The following is a 14,295-nucleotide window of genomic DNA, read 5'->3' as shown; positions in this document are numbered from 1 at the left end:
GGCGGGAAAAAAAAGCACACAAACCACACGCCTCCACCGAATTAAAGCAGCAAACAATAGAAAATCCCAACCAGCTGGACATCCAAGCAATATGTTCCATCCAAATACAAACCCAACCAGCTGGACATCCAAGCAATATGTTCCATCCAAATACAAACTATTAGGGGGGGGGGGGGGGGGAACCAAAAATCTCTATCCCAGAAAATTGTGAACCAATATTATCTTTTTATAGCTAATTGTTGAGCATGTTATTCTACATCCTGGCAATGCAACTGACCAGGGAATACAAATTTGACAAAAACGAAAAGGACAAAAAGACTAGGTATCAAACATTGATACTTGGTTCGGTCCTTGGCCTATAAAAGTACTAAGAAGTCAAGAAATAAATCCAATTTAAGCTCTTGGATGATCTGGTAACCGTTTCAGGTCCATTTCAACTTGATGGATTGTCCATTGCATGTTTTCCAATTTCTGCAGGACGAGGCCGACATGAGATCAATGAAAGTACTTTTGACAACAAAGGCAGTATGCAAACTGGTGTTACCTTTACAATATCATGGTACTGTCTTGCGATTGTGTCAAAGTGAGGATCAACACCTTGATATTCACGCAGGCGTGTAACCTGGTAAGAAAGTTGGCCACAACTTCAAATTGAAGACCGGGATATAATGGGGGAATAACCCACAAAACGGTGGTGACAGAAACAGAACAAAACATTTCCAAGTATTTGGCCAGAAATGATATTCTGAATTCATGCACTATTAGGAAAATGCAGATCCTTACACAGCATCTCTTAAGTCATCATAAGAATCATGTTGGACATGAATTTAAGTTGTAAGTCACAGAAGCGATTTAGATATCTGCATAGGATGATTACATAGCATGCACAAACACAAAAGGAGTGTACAAATTTCATGTCTGACAGTCTTAGAGCAAGCAATGATCCAGATAATATGTGGTCAACTTTGTTAGAGATGTAACGAAACAAACCGCTTTATTGTATGCAATAGAAGCTTCTTCTGTGGCCTCGACAAGATATTTCCTGAAATATAAATAAGATTGATTAAAAAACAGTAATGAACTAGTAAAGAGTACTAAAACACAAAACACACAGACAATAAAGAGTGTCATTGTCAAGTACCTTATTTTATGAAGAGCTGGTATTGACTCCTGAGTATAAGTTTCAAGAAGGAGAACATGCTCCAGAACCCTGAGATGATAATTATAAAATTCAAAGGTTAACATTTCATCACCCAGAATTGCATCACAGCTAAAAGGTAACAAGAAATAGCCATTGATTTCTGGTATGTATCATGTATGACATGTACATTTCTGTTCATTTCCTCCTCTTGCACTCATGGGATGGCAATCTAAACAGCAGATAGCATAACAAACCTTAGTTTTGCACTCATGGTCTCACACCTTTTACACAACCAAGTCTTCTGTAGTTCATCCTATAAAAAAGTTGGAAAATGGATTTAGAAGTGCATCTAAGTAGGAAGACGAATGAATTATAATGAAATCAAATTGATTCAATGATAGTTTTGGCAGCAAATTGGACCCTGAACTTTAGATAATTTTTCCCATCCACCTTGCTTTTGGAGCTTTGTTTTCCTTACCCCAAGACTTCATTTAGCTTCCATCAGCAAGAAAATCTAATATAAAAATTCAGGATTAATCCTACTGAAAATTGTTCTTATGCTGCTGTGGCATCATGTGGCCAGCTGGCCATGTCAGTAACACACTTAGCAGACATATGGGAGTCTACTTAAAACTTTTAAAAACATAAGATAGTCTACTTAAAAAAAATTAAAAACAATTTAAAGTGCTTAAGTGGCTTTTATTTTCTCCACATTGATGCCCATGTTATTAGACATGGTGGAAAAAGAAAAGGACTGGCTAATAGAAACAAATCGCAGTGAAAAAATAATTGATTTTCATTAGAAGCCTGACTTCCTATTCGAGTTAGAACACAAGATACAATTTTTCACGTTATTCTGAAACATGGATACAGTCATTTAGTGAAAGAATCCAACAACCAAACAGTGAGAAAATAATTGATTTAATACATGTTTGGTTTAATCAGTTGGCATGCATGTGTGCTCTCTCCCACAATTTCCATGGCCATGTTCTTCTTACGAAAATAAAACCAAATCAAACAGAAAATTAACCTCAGAACACAATCTCATGACTATCATCCAAATGGAGAAACCCAGATCAAATTGCAAGTAAACAATTGCTGATCAATACTCCTATAATAATCCTCTTGGTCATGCCAGCCAATGCAACATCCATGGTAAGGAACTCAAGGATGGTCACACATTTAAATCTAGCGCCAGATTTCAGAATTAGATCCACTCAAGAAATCCTAAAAGCAAGCATGCAGAAAATTAACCATTGAAAAAAACAAGCCAGCCAGGACCTGCTTGAATATGGTAATAACAACCCAGTGATTCAACCACCTTTGGACATATGTGAGCACCATGAAACAACAAATGAGCCACAATTGCAAGTCTAAACAATAGCAGAGTTTAATTTTGGCACTTGATATGGTAATAACTAATACACCATTGAAGACATTGGTGAGTGCAGGTTCCGATGTGCCACTATACAGGCTTGGAAACAATTTTTGTCTGAGGCAAGACTGACAGAACCTTGAACTAGTTAAAAAGTGAGTCTCTGGGGAAAGAGAGCAGGGTCAAAAACCGTTCTTTTTTTTTTTTTTTTTTGCTTTTGTCAGTCTTGTTATCAATAAAAGGAAGGAAACGAAAACTTAAGTTCTGGTTTTTCTAGACTACAGAGGTGAGAGGAAAGCAGGTGATTTTTTTTTCCTTCTCTATATGATGAAAATGAGATACATTTTTTTTTTCAAATCACCATTTTTTTTTCAAGCACTTAGTTTCACAACCTTAGCAGTGCTAAAGATAAGCAGCAAATTGTTAACCTACATGGGTAAAGGTACTAAAATGCTAGCATTTCCATGGATTTCCCTAAAGAGGAGAACATTGAGAATGATGTGCCTATAGAATTAAAGAAAGCAATTATCCTCTAAGTGGAAATAAAGTGTCATGTGAGTAAAATAATCCAAGCAAAAGGTAAAATTTACAAAATAAATTTGACAACTACACCCTATGATAGTCGGTGTTGGAAAGTGAAATAGCAACATGTGCATTAAATGAGGATGTTCAGATGGTTGTATAGCATAGGAAAGGGCCAATAATTCTTTCAAGGAAGGGTCGTACTCATGGTTGTTAAAAATGCGTTTTGACTCGTAAATTGGACAAGTCGTCCGATTTTACGAGTCAAAACATATAAAACGTGTAAAATCAGGGTTAAAACTCGAAAATCAGTAAAATTGGTCAAACCCAGTCAAACTCGCATAAAATCGGGTCAACTCGTAAAAAACGTTAGAAACGTAACGTTTTCCCGATTTCACATTAAATTTAAACATATGTTACTCAGTTGTGCTTGTGCTGACTCAGCACTCTCTTTTCCCAATCCCCACCCCACCCGTGACCGACACTCCACTCCAGTGACTCCACCCTTCGTCCCTGACTCCCTTCCCCTTTCCCCAACAGATTAAGAAATCACTTTCCCCAGATCCGGAGCGTTCTTGGCGAGACGAAGGTAAGAATTTATTCCCAATCCCAAGCTTTGTTTTTTTTGTCTAATGGTGGTGATTAGAGACAAAAAAAAACTATCTGGGTATTCTGTGTTTATCTTCTACTATTAATTGGTTTGCTTCTGTTCTGTTAAATTCATGACGCAAAGATCAGCAGAATAGATTTTTTTATGTTTCTTGTAATTTGTAATTTTCTCAAAGGGGGAGTGGTGCTGCTAGTCCTTCTATGTTTCTTGTAATTTCTAATTAACCATCGATTGAAGCTGTCTAACGATGTTGTACTTCTGTGTGTTGTGAACTTGAGTTTCCATTTACTTGTTTGTTACCTTTCAATTTCCAATTTAGGAAATTTACATCACTGAAATGCATCTAGATCCTCAACTGTATGCTCTGTTTGATCTTGCTTGCTGGTTTTGGTGTTGCAGAGTCCGCATAGACAACGAAGCATACCAAGATTGCACTCTTGTCAAGGTCACTTTCCATTATCTTTAACTAAGCTTCTTAATTATATGAATTTCATGTTATTTAGATTACCTATGTTTAATTTTATTTAGCCATCTTTTTTCTTGTTGGTGTAGAGTTGATAGTTTCTAGTTTGTGGATAGCCAAGAGCCTAAATAGGTCATTAATTAGGACATCTAAAACAAAAATAATCTCCTACTCAATGATTTTTAAGGTTCCTTTTAATGTTAATGCAAGGAATAAGCAATTGAAATTGATGTTGTGAAGTAATATTTTTCACTACTGTGGTTGAAAGAACTTGGGCATTTAGTTTAGGTTCTCAATGTTTTAAGGTTTTTATATTTTGCATGTAATTTTGAGAGAAAACTGAATGTTAAAGGAATTTAGGTAGGTATGGCAAGTGTAATGTTCTAATACTGGTTGATAACCTATGGAGAAACAGAATCTACGATGTGCAATCTTGAAATTGCTTGTGTGGTAAGTTGAGAATTTGACTGCTAGGATTTCAGCTCATTATTAGGGATAGTTGATTGTAAATTCTTACAAAAAACTTCAGTCATGTTTCGTTTACTGTTGGGATTCACTGCTTAGATGAAAATATGCTTTTCTTTTGTTAAGTTCATTGTTATTTTGGCAACAAGAACTCTTAGGATTGAGTTTTTAAAGAAATCTTGTCTTTTCTATTGTTAAGCTCATTGTGGTTCCGGTGCCAAGAAGCTCAGCAGTTGACTTCCCTAAACCCAAAAAAATTGTGTTAGACAGAGTCCCCCTGACACTCTGGTTAATGAAGTTCATGTAGCTTTTTCTTTACACTGCCTTTTCTTAACTACCATAAAGAGGTTTGGATTATCTTAAATATTGTTGACAATATTGGTGTTGGTACTAGTAGCACTAATGTTCATAATATCGGTGCTGATACTAGTAGTAGCAGTAATAATCCTTTAGATGGTAATGATTTTGATGAATGTTTTAGGAATAATGAGGAAGATAAAGGCAATGAGGGTGTGTTTAGTTTACATGACACGCCAACAGATTGTTTGTTTTAGGTTTGTTAACTTTTAGTTAATGAAATTCTATGGACATGTATGAATTTTTATTTGAATTGTGTATTTTAAGGTGTTTGGACATTTGTATTGTTTATTTCACTTTTATTTTAATTGTGTTATATTATTATTTACTACTTGACTGGATCTTGCAATTTAGTTAAAATATTTTACTTGCGATTTTACGATTTTTAGTTAAAAAATTTTACTTGCGATTTTACGATTCGAGTTTATATTGTATGTTCTGTGTCGTGTCAAAAAAGCGTTTTTGACAACCTTGGTCGTACTGGTGCCTCATGCCTATCTGGGATTAATTTATGAGAAGTTATGGGAAAGCTATCCAAGATGGTTCTGCCATATCCAATTCTTACAGAAAAGCTGCATCAGTGATGGCAATCAAATTAAAGTACTAAGAAAAAGGAGGGTAAGAGGACCCAAACAAATGATGTTGAAATGTTGAAGAATAATCCAGCATTTCTACCAGCTTATGGAATATTTGTCCACGTCAAAACTGATTAAAGATGAACATATGCAGCCAACACTAAACTAGTTTGGATTGAACTTAATATAGCTGACCTTACATCATTGGAGTAGCAGCTCCTAGGGCCCATTAAATTGGTGCTTGGCCACAGATGATATTTTTTCCATGTAAGATTACAGGTCATCAATAATAAATACTAAAAGGTCCACGTATCATTAAGGTCACCAAAAGCAATACTAAAATGTTGTGATGCTGATAGAAGCAAACAGGGGAACCAAAACCACCCAAAAATTGAAGTCGGTAGTAGAGCATCTTGAAAGTTCAAGGTTCAATATGTTCCTAGCTCCTTAGTGACCAAAAACATCTTTAAGCAAAAGCAAATAAATTGATTGAAGCATTGTTTAAATTCAACAGTCAAACCAGTCTTGATTTTTCAAATTAGACTTACATATTTATGTTGATGTTGCAGCTTCAAATCTTTGACAAGCTTAATAAGCACGCCAAGTATCTGCTCTAAGACCTTTCCAAGACGAAATTATCATGTAATTATTATGCTAGTAAGCAAAACTAAAAAGAAAAGTAAGAGAAAAAAATATTAAAAAAAAAACCATGAAAATTGCATATCAACTTACATTGTAATATTCAGCAAATTTTCTATCTGCAGAATAAAGATCCTCTCGCAGGGCTGCTTCTTCCTTCTCAATTTCCTCAATTATCAACTTGACCCTGATAATGTGAAAAGTAAGTTGAGTGCAACATGCAATAGCTTACAATTTTATTAAGATTTGTGGTCCCCCGTACTGGACTGCTCCATAACATAACATTGCATTATCAAGAATTAACATAACTTTCTGCATTCCATATTGAAGGAAAAAAAATTCAAGAACTAGCAATGAGAGTGTCCAAACCTCTCTGGAAGGCGAGCAGTTGAATTTTGATTAACAGGCATTGAATCTGCATCAGTAAAATATTAAGTCAAATTAAATTACTGTAATACACATGAGTTTTATTACTTAATATGATACCAATATGATACTACCATTAAAATGGTGCATGCGATAGGATACCAATCAAAACACACATATAATGATGATGAGAAACTTTTATTTTGAATATAAGCCTTGCTTGGACGATAATATGCAGTGAATTTAGTCTTGGTTGCTTTTGCTAAATTATAAATATTATGATGAACTACCACCGCGTTAAACTTGAGCTAGAGCCAAAAACAGCACCTAGTTCATTGCTTTTTTGACAAAATTGCTACCCCCTCGCATATCTCCCAGACCAAATGCAGTGCAAATTCATACATCAATACAAACTAACAGGTTATATTCTACTTGCATTATCATCATGGTTAAAAGCAAGAATTAGAGGGCAACACTCCATGTTATGCATTATCAAGAGGGCTACCTCTCCCCAAGCAATGACTCGTAGATAGACAGCTACTTGTCATAGATTGTGTATTGCAAAAACACTAGTAGATAACATGCATATGGTAGATGATAAGAAAAGAGTGAAACTATGCGAGGAGGATGAGGCAATTCACAAGAACCTACCAATATCATCAACAAAAGCATCAGCTAACTTAATGCATTTAGCTTTCAAGCGAGCCTCAACCTCACATGAAAGAGACATCTGATATTCAGCAATGTCCTACAAGAGCTGGCACAATATCAAATAGATATAATACAGAAAGATAATATATCTGTGTGAGTGTGTTTGTGTGTGTGAAATGTGTGAAGAGAACATGCTTAAAGCATTATAATAGATTGCATTCCATGGGGGAAACATACCATCATGAATGGCATTTGTTGAAGATGAGTTTGCCACAAATAGGCAGGTGTTATGCCAAGAAAGCGATTAGGAACGCCACCAACTCCAGGTTCTGTTGAGTCATTATTAGTAAGAAGAGCGGCATTGTTTGCTGCACTTGCAGTGCTGTTTGAAGAACTGTTTGTATAATTGATTGAGTTAGAGGTTGAGCTGATGGTAACACTGGTATTTGTACTATCAAGGGAACTTCGAGACATTACAGTCCATTTTTCAATTTCCTCCTCATGGATCTCACCATCCTTCGATATAAGAGGAAGCCTCAATTTCTGAGCTGCTTCTGCAACGACTAAGCGGTGCTCTAGAGTCTCATAAACCTAAGAATGAAAAGTAGGCAGAAGAAGTTTCTTTTATTGAATCCAGATCCTCAAATACACCTTCAATTACAAGTAAATTAAAAGGAATGAAAAACAAATTATCCCGGAATTCGATCTATATTGGATATCCCGGTAAGCAATTATTTAAAAAAAAATGAAACCAATACACATGGATCAACATTTAGTAGAATAATTTGATAAATTATTTATTTCAGCGTTTTTCCTACTTCAACGTGTTTTTGGTTCTGAACTGAAAATCACTTGTCGTTATCGGGGAAATTAATTTTATTTAAAAAAAAACCTGAGGAGAACTGTTCGAGCCTTGGACATCTCGAATTCCTCCAAGATTAGCCATGGAAACACCCTGCTGTTGATACTCTTCCACCATGGCAATTGCTTCACAATAAATTGCCTGCATAATAATCATTTTTCTTTTAAATATTATATGTATAACACTCGAAAACACTCGGTTACCTATATAAATAATAGAGGAGGAGGAAGAAGAAGAAGTACCAGAGCTTCTAAGTAGCGCAATCTCTCCCTAGACATCTCCTCTCTGGCCTGAAAAATTATCATATCATTATTAACCATTTAAACGCAGAAATAAAAATGGTAGTGGTGGTGGTAATAGTAAATAGCACTGACGAGTTGGAGGTCGGAGAAGGCGGATTTGGAGACAAGAGATCCGTCGGGTGCCAAACAGTGCCGTTCCAACTGATCAATCACCTGACTCACATCCGCTGCTAATCCTGGGTTTTGCACTCCTCCCTTCACCATTGATTTATTAAAACGCCGTCGTCTTTCTTGTTCTTCTCGATGTGGTTTATCAAGTCAGCCGATTAGAAGAGAATGGCTGAGGATATTGCTGCTTTCTCACCCACTTCTTCTTCTTCTTCAACAAATCCTTGGATTTGAAACCCACGGATCGGAAGCAACCAAAAAGTTGCTGTTGAGTATCATTTGCCTCTCTGAAGTTACCAAAATATCCCAACCAGTGATTTGGGGCTTTTTAGGGCCTGTTTTGTGTTGGGATTGGACGCGATTTCACTTTTTTGTTTTTTGTTTTTTTTAATATCAAAAATTAATTTTTTAAATAAATATATTATCAAATAAACGTAACCTATACGGCTATACCACTCTCTTTTCTTTTTTATTTATTTTTCCCCTTCCTCTCTCTTTACTCTTTGTTTTGTGTGTGTGTGTGTGTGTGGAAGGCCGGTCGAGGAAGAACTGAAGAAAGGGATGTGATGGAAGAGGGGAAAGAAATTACAAGCTCTTTGAAGAAACTCGATTTGAATTCCAATATTATGACATCTACTCCTTCCAAGTCTTCCCTCTTTTCCCCAGCCCTTCAATCCCCTGGTAATTTAATCACAATTCGCATCTCTCTCTTACAGTAATTTCTTGGGTTTTTCCTTTCATGTGTGTGATTGGGTTGATGATAGGATTGTTAAGCTGCCGTCGCCGTCGTCCTGGCAAGTCGAAACCTCCAAGTTTATTGAGCTTGTGCCTCGGAGTTGTTGGCAAGAATTTACAAGATATTATTGCCCACTTGAGTGACATTTCTATTGCCTTTCCTCCGCATATTAAGGTAAGCTTCTCTCTTTATTTCTTTACGCCTCCAAAAAATTCTCAAATTTGCCGTCTTTCTTGTCCGTCTCTTTGCTAGCATCTCTCTGTCGCTTCATTTGTTAGAACCATTTTTTTTTTTTTTTTGTGGTGGTTTAGGGATGGATTACATTTTCAACTGTTGAGGATTTAATGCCCTATTAAGAACAGGATTCTTCCCTCTTCTTCTTTTTTTTTTTTTTTTTGCCAAATAATAAATAACTCAACAGGTCTTAGGAATTCTTATACGTAAATTATTATGTCCAGTCATGATTTTGGATGTTCGCATACGTAGTGGAGAATGCCCAGATGTAGTAGTGTGTAAGAGTGTTTAAACTAGACAAAAGACAATTGAATTTGATGCGCACTAATATGAGAACGTAGAATGTTGCTTGCACAGCTTTTCAATTGTTCTCATTTTGGCGCACACATCTCTTTCTAATCCTGATTACATCTTGTGTAGCCCTGCACTCTCCTAGAAGAAGGGAAAAACTACCTTATGATTTTGATTTTTTGAGGTAAAAGAGTGGCTAATCTATTGAAGAGAAACTAGAGGCCTTTCTGTCTCTCTCTTTGTTCTGATAACTCTTTCATTTATCCTTGAAAATATGAATGTAATCTCTATACTGGGAGCTTAGAGAATTCTTCTTCCCTTGTACTCTTAGGCCCTGTTTGACCTCAAAAGGCAGGTTGAGAGGCCTTAGAACATTTGGTATGATGAAGGATTTGCAGCCATGAAAATTACACTAGTTAGTCCGTTAATTTTATCCAAACTTTACTAATACAATGCCAAGAATCTATGCATTTGATTGAACATATCAAGGTTACATTCCGCTTCCCCAACATGTGTCAATCTTCCGCTTTAATGATTGTGCACTGGCATGTGGGTCTTCATGCTCATTTATCCTAACACTCTATGGATGTATTATTGCATCACAGATGACAATTGTAGCAATTGCCAGGAGAAGGAAAATGCTATGTGATGAGGTTATCATTCCTTTAGCTGATACTTCCTGGGAGATACTTGACATTTCTGGCTCGGAAGTTACTGATTCTGGTTTAATAGAAGTGACTAAAACTTGTAAATTTCTTCGAGCTGTGGATATAAGGTACGGAAGTTCAGATATAAGTATGAAGCTGGAAAGTATTCCCTCTAACCAAAAATAATGGATCATTTAGTGTGGCTCACAGTGCTCTGGGCAGCTTTTCTAAATATATTTAGGTATTTCCACTATGTCAACTTGGTTTCTAGATTCTTACCGCAAAAGGCACGCCTGTGATCTCATGTTTTTTTCTATACCATGTAACATTTAGCGTGTTATCACTTATTGAGCAATTAGGAGGAATTTTGTTGACTTTTTTTACCATACTCTGCTGGTGAACAAGTTAGATAAGTGGATCTTCTGTTGCAATGCTTGAAAAGGAAAGAGGATCAAAGTTTGTGGGGGAAGACTGACCAATTGAATTGGTTTTCTTTGTAGAAAAGCTTCAAAACTAGATATTTATGGGTCATATTTCTAGCATTAACATTGGCCATAAAAAAAAGGTATCATGTGGAAGTATGAATGTGTAGACAGGTGACTAACAAGGGGAAGGAAGTGCCCTTGTATTGGTAATACAAGCTACACTTTCAGATGGCTCTTAAAAAAAGTAAAAAAGAAGAAGAAAGTGTAGGAAACTACTTAGGCATTTGGACTATGGACAGACTCTCTCTTTGGCCTATTGTTACAGATTGATGGATCCTAAATGATGCTAGGTCTCCTGGATTTATTCTTCAAGCACATCTTTTGCATCTATCATTAGACCTCCATGATATTTATTAAAATACTCCTTGCTATAATTTATTTCATTCTTTTAAGCAGTAATTTGTCTAATTCCAATTCAGCTGGCTATCACTTTTCCGTTGCTTTAGTAAAAATACCAATCATGTGACACTATTTTGTGCAGTCGATGCAACAAAATTACTGCTTCTAGTGTTTCTGTACTTGTGGAGCACTGCAAGTCCCTGCAAACATTGAGATGCGGGTAAACTTCCTAACCAAGACATATATAGGGCTGTTATTTTAACTAAGAGATTCACTATAAACATCAAATCTATTTATGAAGTGTTAATTATAGAACAATGTTTTGGTATAAATGTTTTTCTGCCTTCTTTCATTTCTTGGTACAGCAGGTTTTCATCATGTAAAATAATTGACCGAATTCTTTTATTTTCTTTTCCTTCTGTTAGTATGAAGAAAACACGAGCAATACAACTGGCATTGATATATTTTCTACAGTTCAATATTAAAAAAAAATCATTCTCAAGTATTTACAACACGTGAGTGGACGGGGCACCTAAATCAGATTAAATCTTATAAAGTTTCTACTCAACAAAAAAAAAATGGTTATTTCCTAATTTCAAGGGTTCCTACGTCATCTCTTGCAATCATCTACATTTGAACAGGTGTAGAATGTCAGATTTAAAACAAAGTTAATATTGCAGAGGATGCCCAAGGAGTGACTACACAGCACGCTGCTGCTTGACTCTGTTGAAACCAAAGCTGGATGATATGGTAGGAGATTCATGGGAGGAACTTGACACTGCTGAAATCAGTCATAATGCTGAATCCTTGCATTGGCTTGTGTGGGTAAGCAGTTGTAATTTATGCACAATTACAAGTCAAAGATGGGAGCAATTCGCCTTTCTTACTCTTTCCTCTTGTCACACTTCCCTATCTTTTGCAGCCAAATATTGATAAAGAATCACTGGAGATCTTGGCAACTGAGTGCCCACGTATTTCAGTAAATCCAAAGCGGTCACCCTTTGGCTTTAGAGGAAAGGATATTCCCGTAGAAGCTTTTCCAGATACTGCTCTGGATGATCTGTTTGTTCAGGAGATTAATCCCAGCACGTGGGCAGCAAGCGGGTTTACATTAAAACCTGTTTCTCCAATTCTTTCGAACTCCAAGGAGTTGTCCTTGGCTGAAAAATTTAGACTTGCCTTTGTGGAAAGAGACACACGATTAGCACCAAAGCGAGCTAAGAACGCAAGACAGCATCAGCGTCGCTCGGACAGGGAGTGGATGACGATGAGTGCTGAAGCAAAGGCCATAGTCCTGGCCTCTCAAGTGAGCAAATCCCTGCATGGTAGGAACTAAAGTTCAGCACATCCCAACAGTCTGCGTCACCCTTATGGGACCGACCAGTTTCTGTCAGCTCTATAGTATTCAGTAGTTGATTGTAGCATAATAGGTAAAATATTTTGAGTTGAGTAACAGGAGTATTTGGCTTATCAGAACCAAGTTTTGGTTTTCATGTGATACAAGGATGAATGGAATTGTTAAAGGGTCATGATTGAGTGACCTCAAGATCTTTGAAGCATTATAAACTGTATAATTGTGGGTTGGAAAATGTTGCAAAAGGATGATATGTCATATGTAGATGGGAGTTAGAATTAATTCCTGTTTATTTTGTATACTGCAGGTGATTTGGTGTCAATTGCTAAATTAATAGTGTCCCCGAGGAAACATTGAGTGGTAAATTTCGCAGCCATACCAAAGCAATTCATTGATAATCCGCATAATATTTGAGATATCACTAGTAATGTGTGCTCTACTAGGGTCAGACTCAATTTTTGTTTTGTCAACTTAAAATATTAACTATAACTAAAATTTATCACTGTTTTACTATAACATGAAATATTATTTATTATAAATGAATTTATTGTGGCTTGCATTATGTTGTACTGTAGATGTGTTGTACTGTAGATGTATTGTGAATGCATTTACTGTAGATAGTGAGAGCTTTTACTATGGACTGTACTGTTTGGCAGAAGTGTGGTTGGGCTGAGGGGCACTAGCCTGGAGTCAAGCCTCCTGGGGCTGCTATCCCATGACACTCGGTCTGCCCGGTCTTGGGGTCGGGGGCAAATCAGGGCGCCAGGCGTGTCGCCACCCGGCGCTTGGTCTGCCTGGCCTTAGCCGCTGGGGCAGACCAAGAGCGCATGTGGTGCTTTGGCTGCCATGCGCGGCACTTGATTTCCTTTCTCTTGGGTGTAGTCCAAGTGCCACGTGATGCTTGGGCTGCTGATGCTTTTAGTATAATTGTATTAAAAATATTCTTTTTTTCGTATAATTAATGTTTAGGGTATTAATGATAAAAATATTATTGTTTGTTTTGTTAATATTATTTTTTTAGTATAATTAATATTAAAATTATTATTATCTTATTTCTTAATACATTTTTTTAGTATAATTGATCGTATTGGTATTAAAATTATTATTTTTATTATTTTAGTTTAATTAATATTGTTGATCTCAAAACTATTATTATTTGTTCTATTAATATTATTTTTTAGTAAAATTAATAGTATTAATCTCTAAAATATTATTATATTTGGTGTTATAAATAATATTATTTTTATAATAATTCATATTATTGCTATTAAAAATATGATTATTTGTATTATAAATATTATTATTTTCATTCAAATTTATAAGAGTATAAATATTATTATCATCATTAATAAATTTTAAAAAACTGTTATTACTATGAAAAAATCATGTTGGGACATATGGTGCTTGGGTTCCCTCCTAAGGGTGGACAGCTTAAGAGCCACGTGGCTTCTGGCTTGCTTTCTATGCACTGCAGTTCAATCGTCAGGTGGTGTTTTGGCTTGGGTACTGCCAAGCATGGCCCAAGCTAGCCATGGGCCTGGCACGCCATGACCCAAAATAGCATTGAGTAATGGCCGCGAGCACACCACGTGGCGCTTGGGCAGCACCATCCCAGGTCTCAGCACCGCACACCTGGCGCTTGGTCTGTTTCCTCTTGGGTGCAGCCCAACCACCACGTGTTGCCTGAGCTCCCTGTACTTTTAGTATAATTACAAGTATTAGTATTAAAAATATTATTATTACTTTTCTTAATATTCTTTTTTTAGTATAATT

General features: G+C 36.2%; 2 protein-coding genes across 2 annotated transcripts; one reads left to right on the top strand and one right to left on the bottom strand.

Annotated features, from left to right (window-relative positions):
- Positions 1 to 205: 205 nt before the first annotated feature.
- LOC133702823 (AUGMIN subunit 4) lies at positions 206 to 8,727 on the bottom strand. Its single transcript, XM_062127135.1, has 13 exons — positions 8,401 to 8,727; positions 8,269 to 8,316; positions 8,057 to 8,167; positions 7,402 to 7,755; positions 7,165 to 7,261; positions 6,517 to 6,562; positions 6,241 to 6,334; positions 6,057 to 6,128; positions 1,396 to 1,454; positions 1,142 to 1,210; positions 991 to 1,042; positions 545 to 622; positions 206 to 471 (listed from the first exon to the last, which is right to left on the bottom strand). Exons 1-13 carry the CDS (start codon positions 8,530 to 8,532, stop codon positions 394 to 396), a joined length of 1,290 nt encoding a protein of 429 aa, XP_061983119.1. The 5' UTR covers positions 8,533 to 8,727; the 3' UTR covers positions 206 to 393.
- Positions 8,728 to 8,867: 140 nt separating this feature from the next.
- Positions 8,868 to 12,821, top strand: LOC133702824 (uncharacterized). The gene is made up of 6 exons (XM_062127136.1): positions 8,868 to 9,117; positions 9,201 to 9,346; positions 10,303 to 10,472; positions 11,311 to 11,388; positions 11,849 to 11,993; positions 12,091 to 12,821. Exons 1-6 carry the CDS (start codon positions 9,003 to 9,005, stop codon positions 12,502 to 12,504), a joined length of 1,068 nt encoding a protein of 355 aa, XP_061983120.1. The 5' UTR covers positions 8,868 to 9,002; the 3' UTR covers positions 12,505 to 12,821.
- The last annotated feature ends 1,474 nt before the right edge of the window (positions 12,822 to 14,295 follow it).

This window comes from Populus nigra, chromosome 9 (assembly GCF_951802175.1).
Source record: "Populus nigra chromosome 9, ddPopNigr1.1, whole genome shotgun sequence".
NCBI classification, from domain to species: domain Eukaryota; kingdom Viridiplantae; phylum Streptophyta; class Magnoliopsida; order Malpighiales; family Salicaceae; genus Populus; species Populus nigra.
The sequence above is the reverse complement of the archived record's forward strand: the minus strand, read 5'-3'. Positions and strand labels throughout refer to the sequence as shown.

Coding starts and splice junctions, on each gene's coding strand:
- LOC133702824 (XM_062127136.1), top strand. CDS start 9,003: ATGGAAGAGGGGAAAGAAATTACAAGCTCTTTGAAGAAACTCGATTTG. Junction 9,118..9,200: donor CCCAGCCCTTCAATCCCCTG/GTAATTTAATCA, acceptor GGTTGATGATAG/GATTGTTAAGCTGCCGTCGC. Junction 11,994..12,090: donor CCTTGCATTGGCTTGTGTGG/GTAAGCAGTTGT, acceptor TATCTTTTGCAG/CCAAATATTGATAAAGAATC.
- LOC133702823 (XM_062127135.1), bottom strand. CDS start 8,532: ATGGTGAAGGGAGGAGTGCAAAACCCAGGATTAGCAGCGGATGTGAGT. Junction 8,317..8,400: donor CCTTCTCCGACCTCCAACTC/GTCAGTGCTATT, acceptor ATAATTTTTCAG/GCCAGAGAGGAGATGTCTAG. Junction 6,563..7,164: donor TGCTTTTGTTGATGATATTG/GTAGGTTCTTGT, acceptor TTACTGATGCAG/ATTCAATGCCTGTTAATCAA.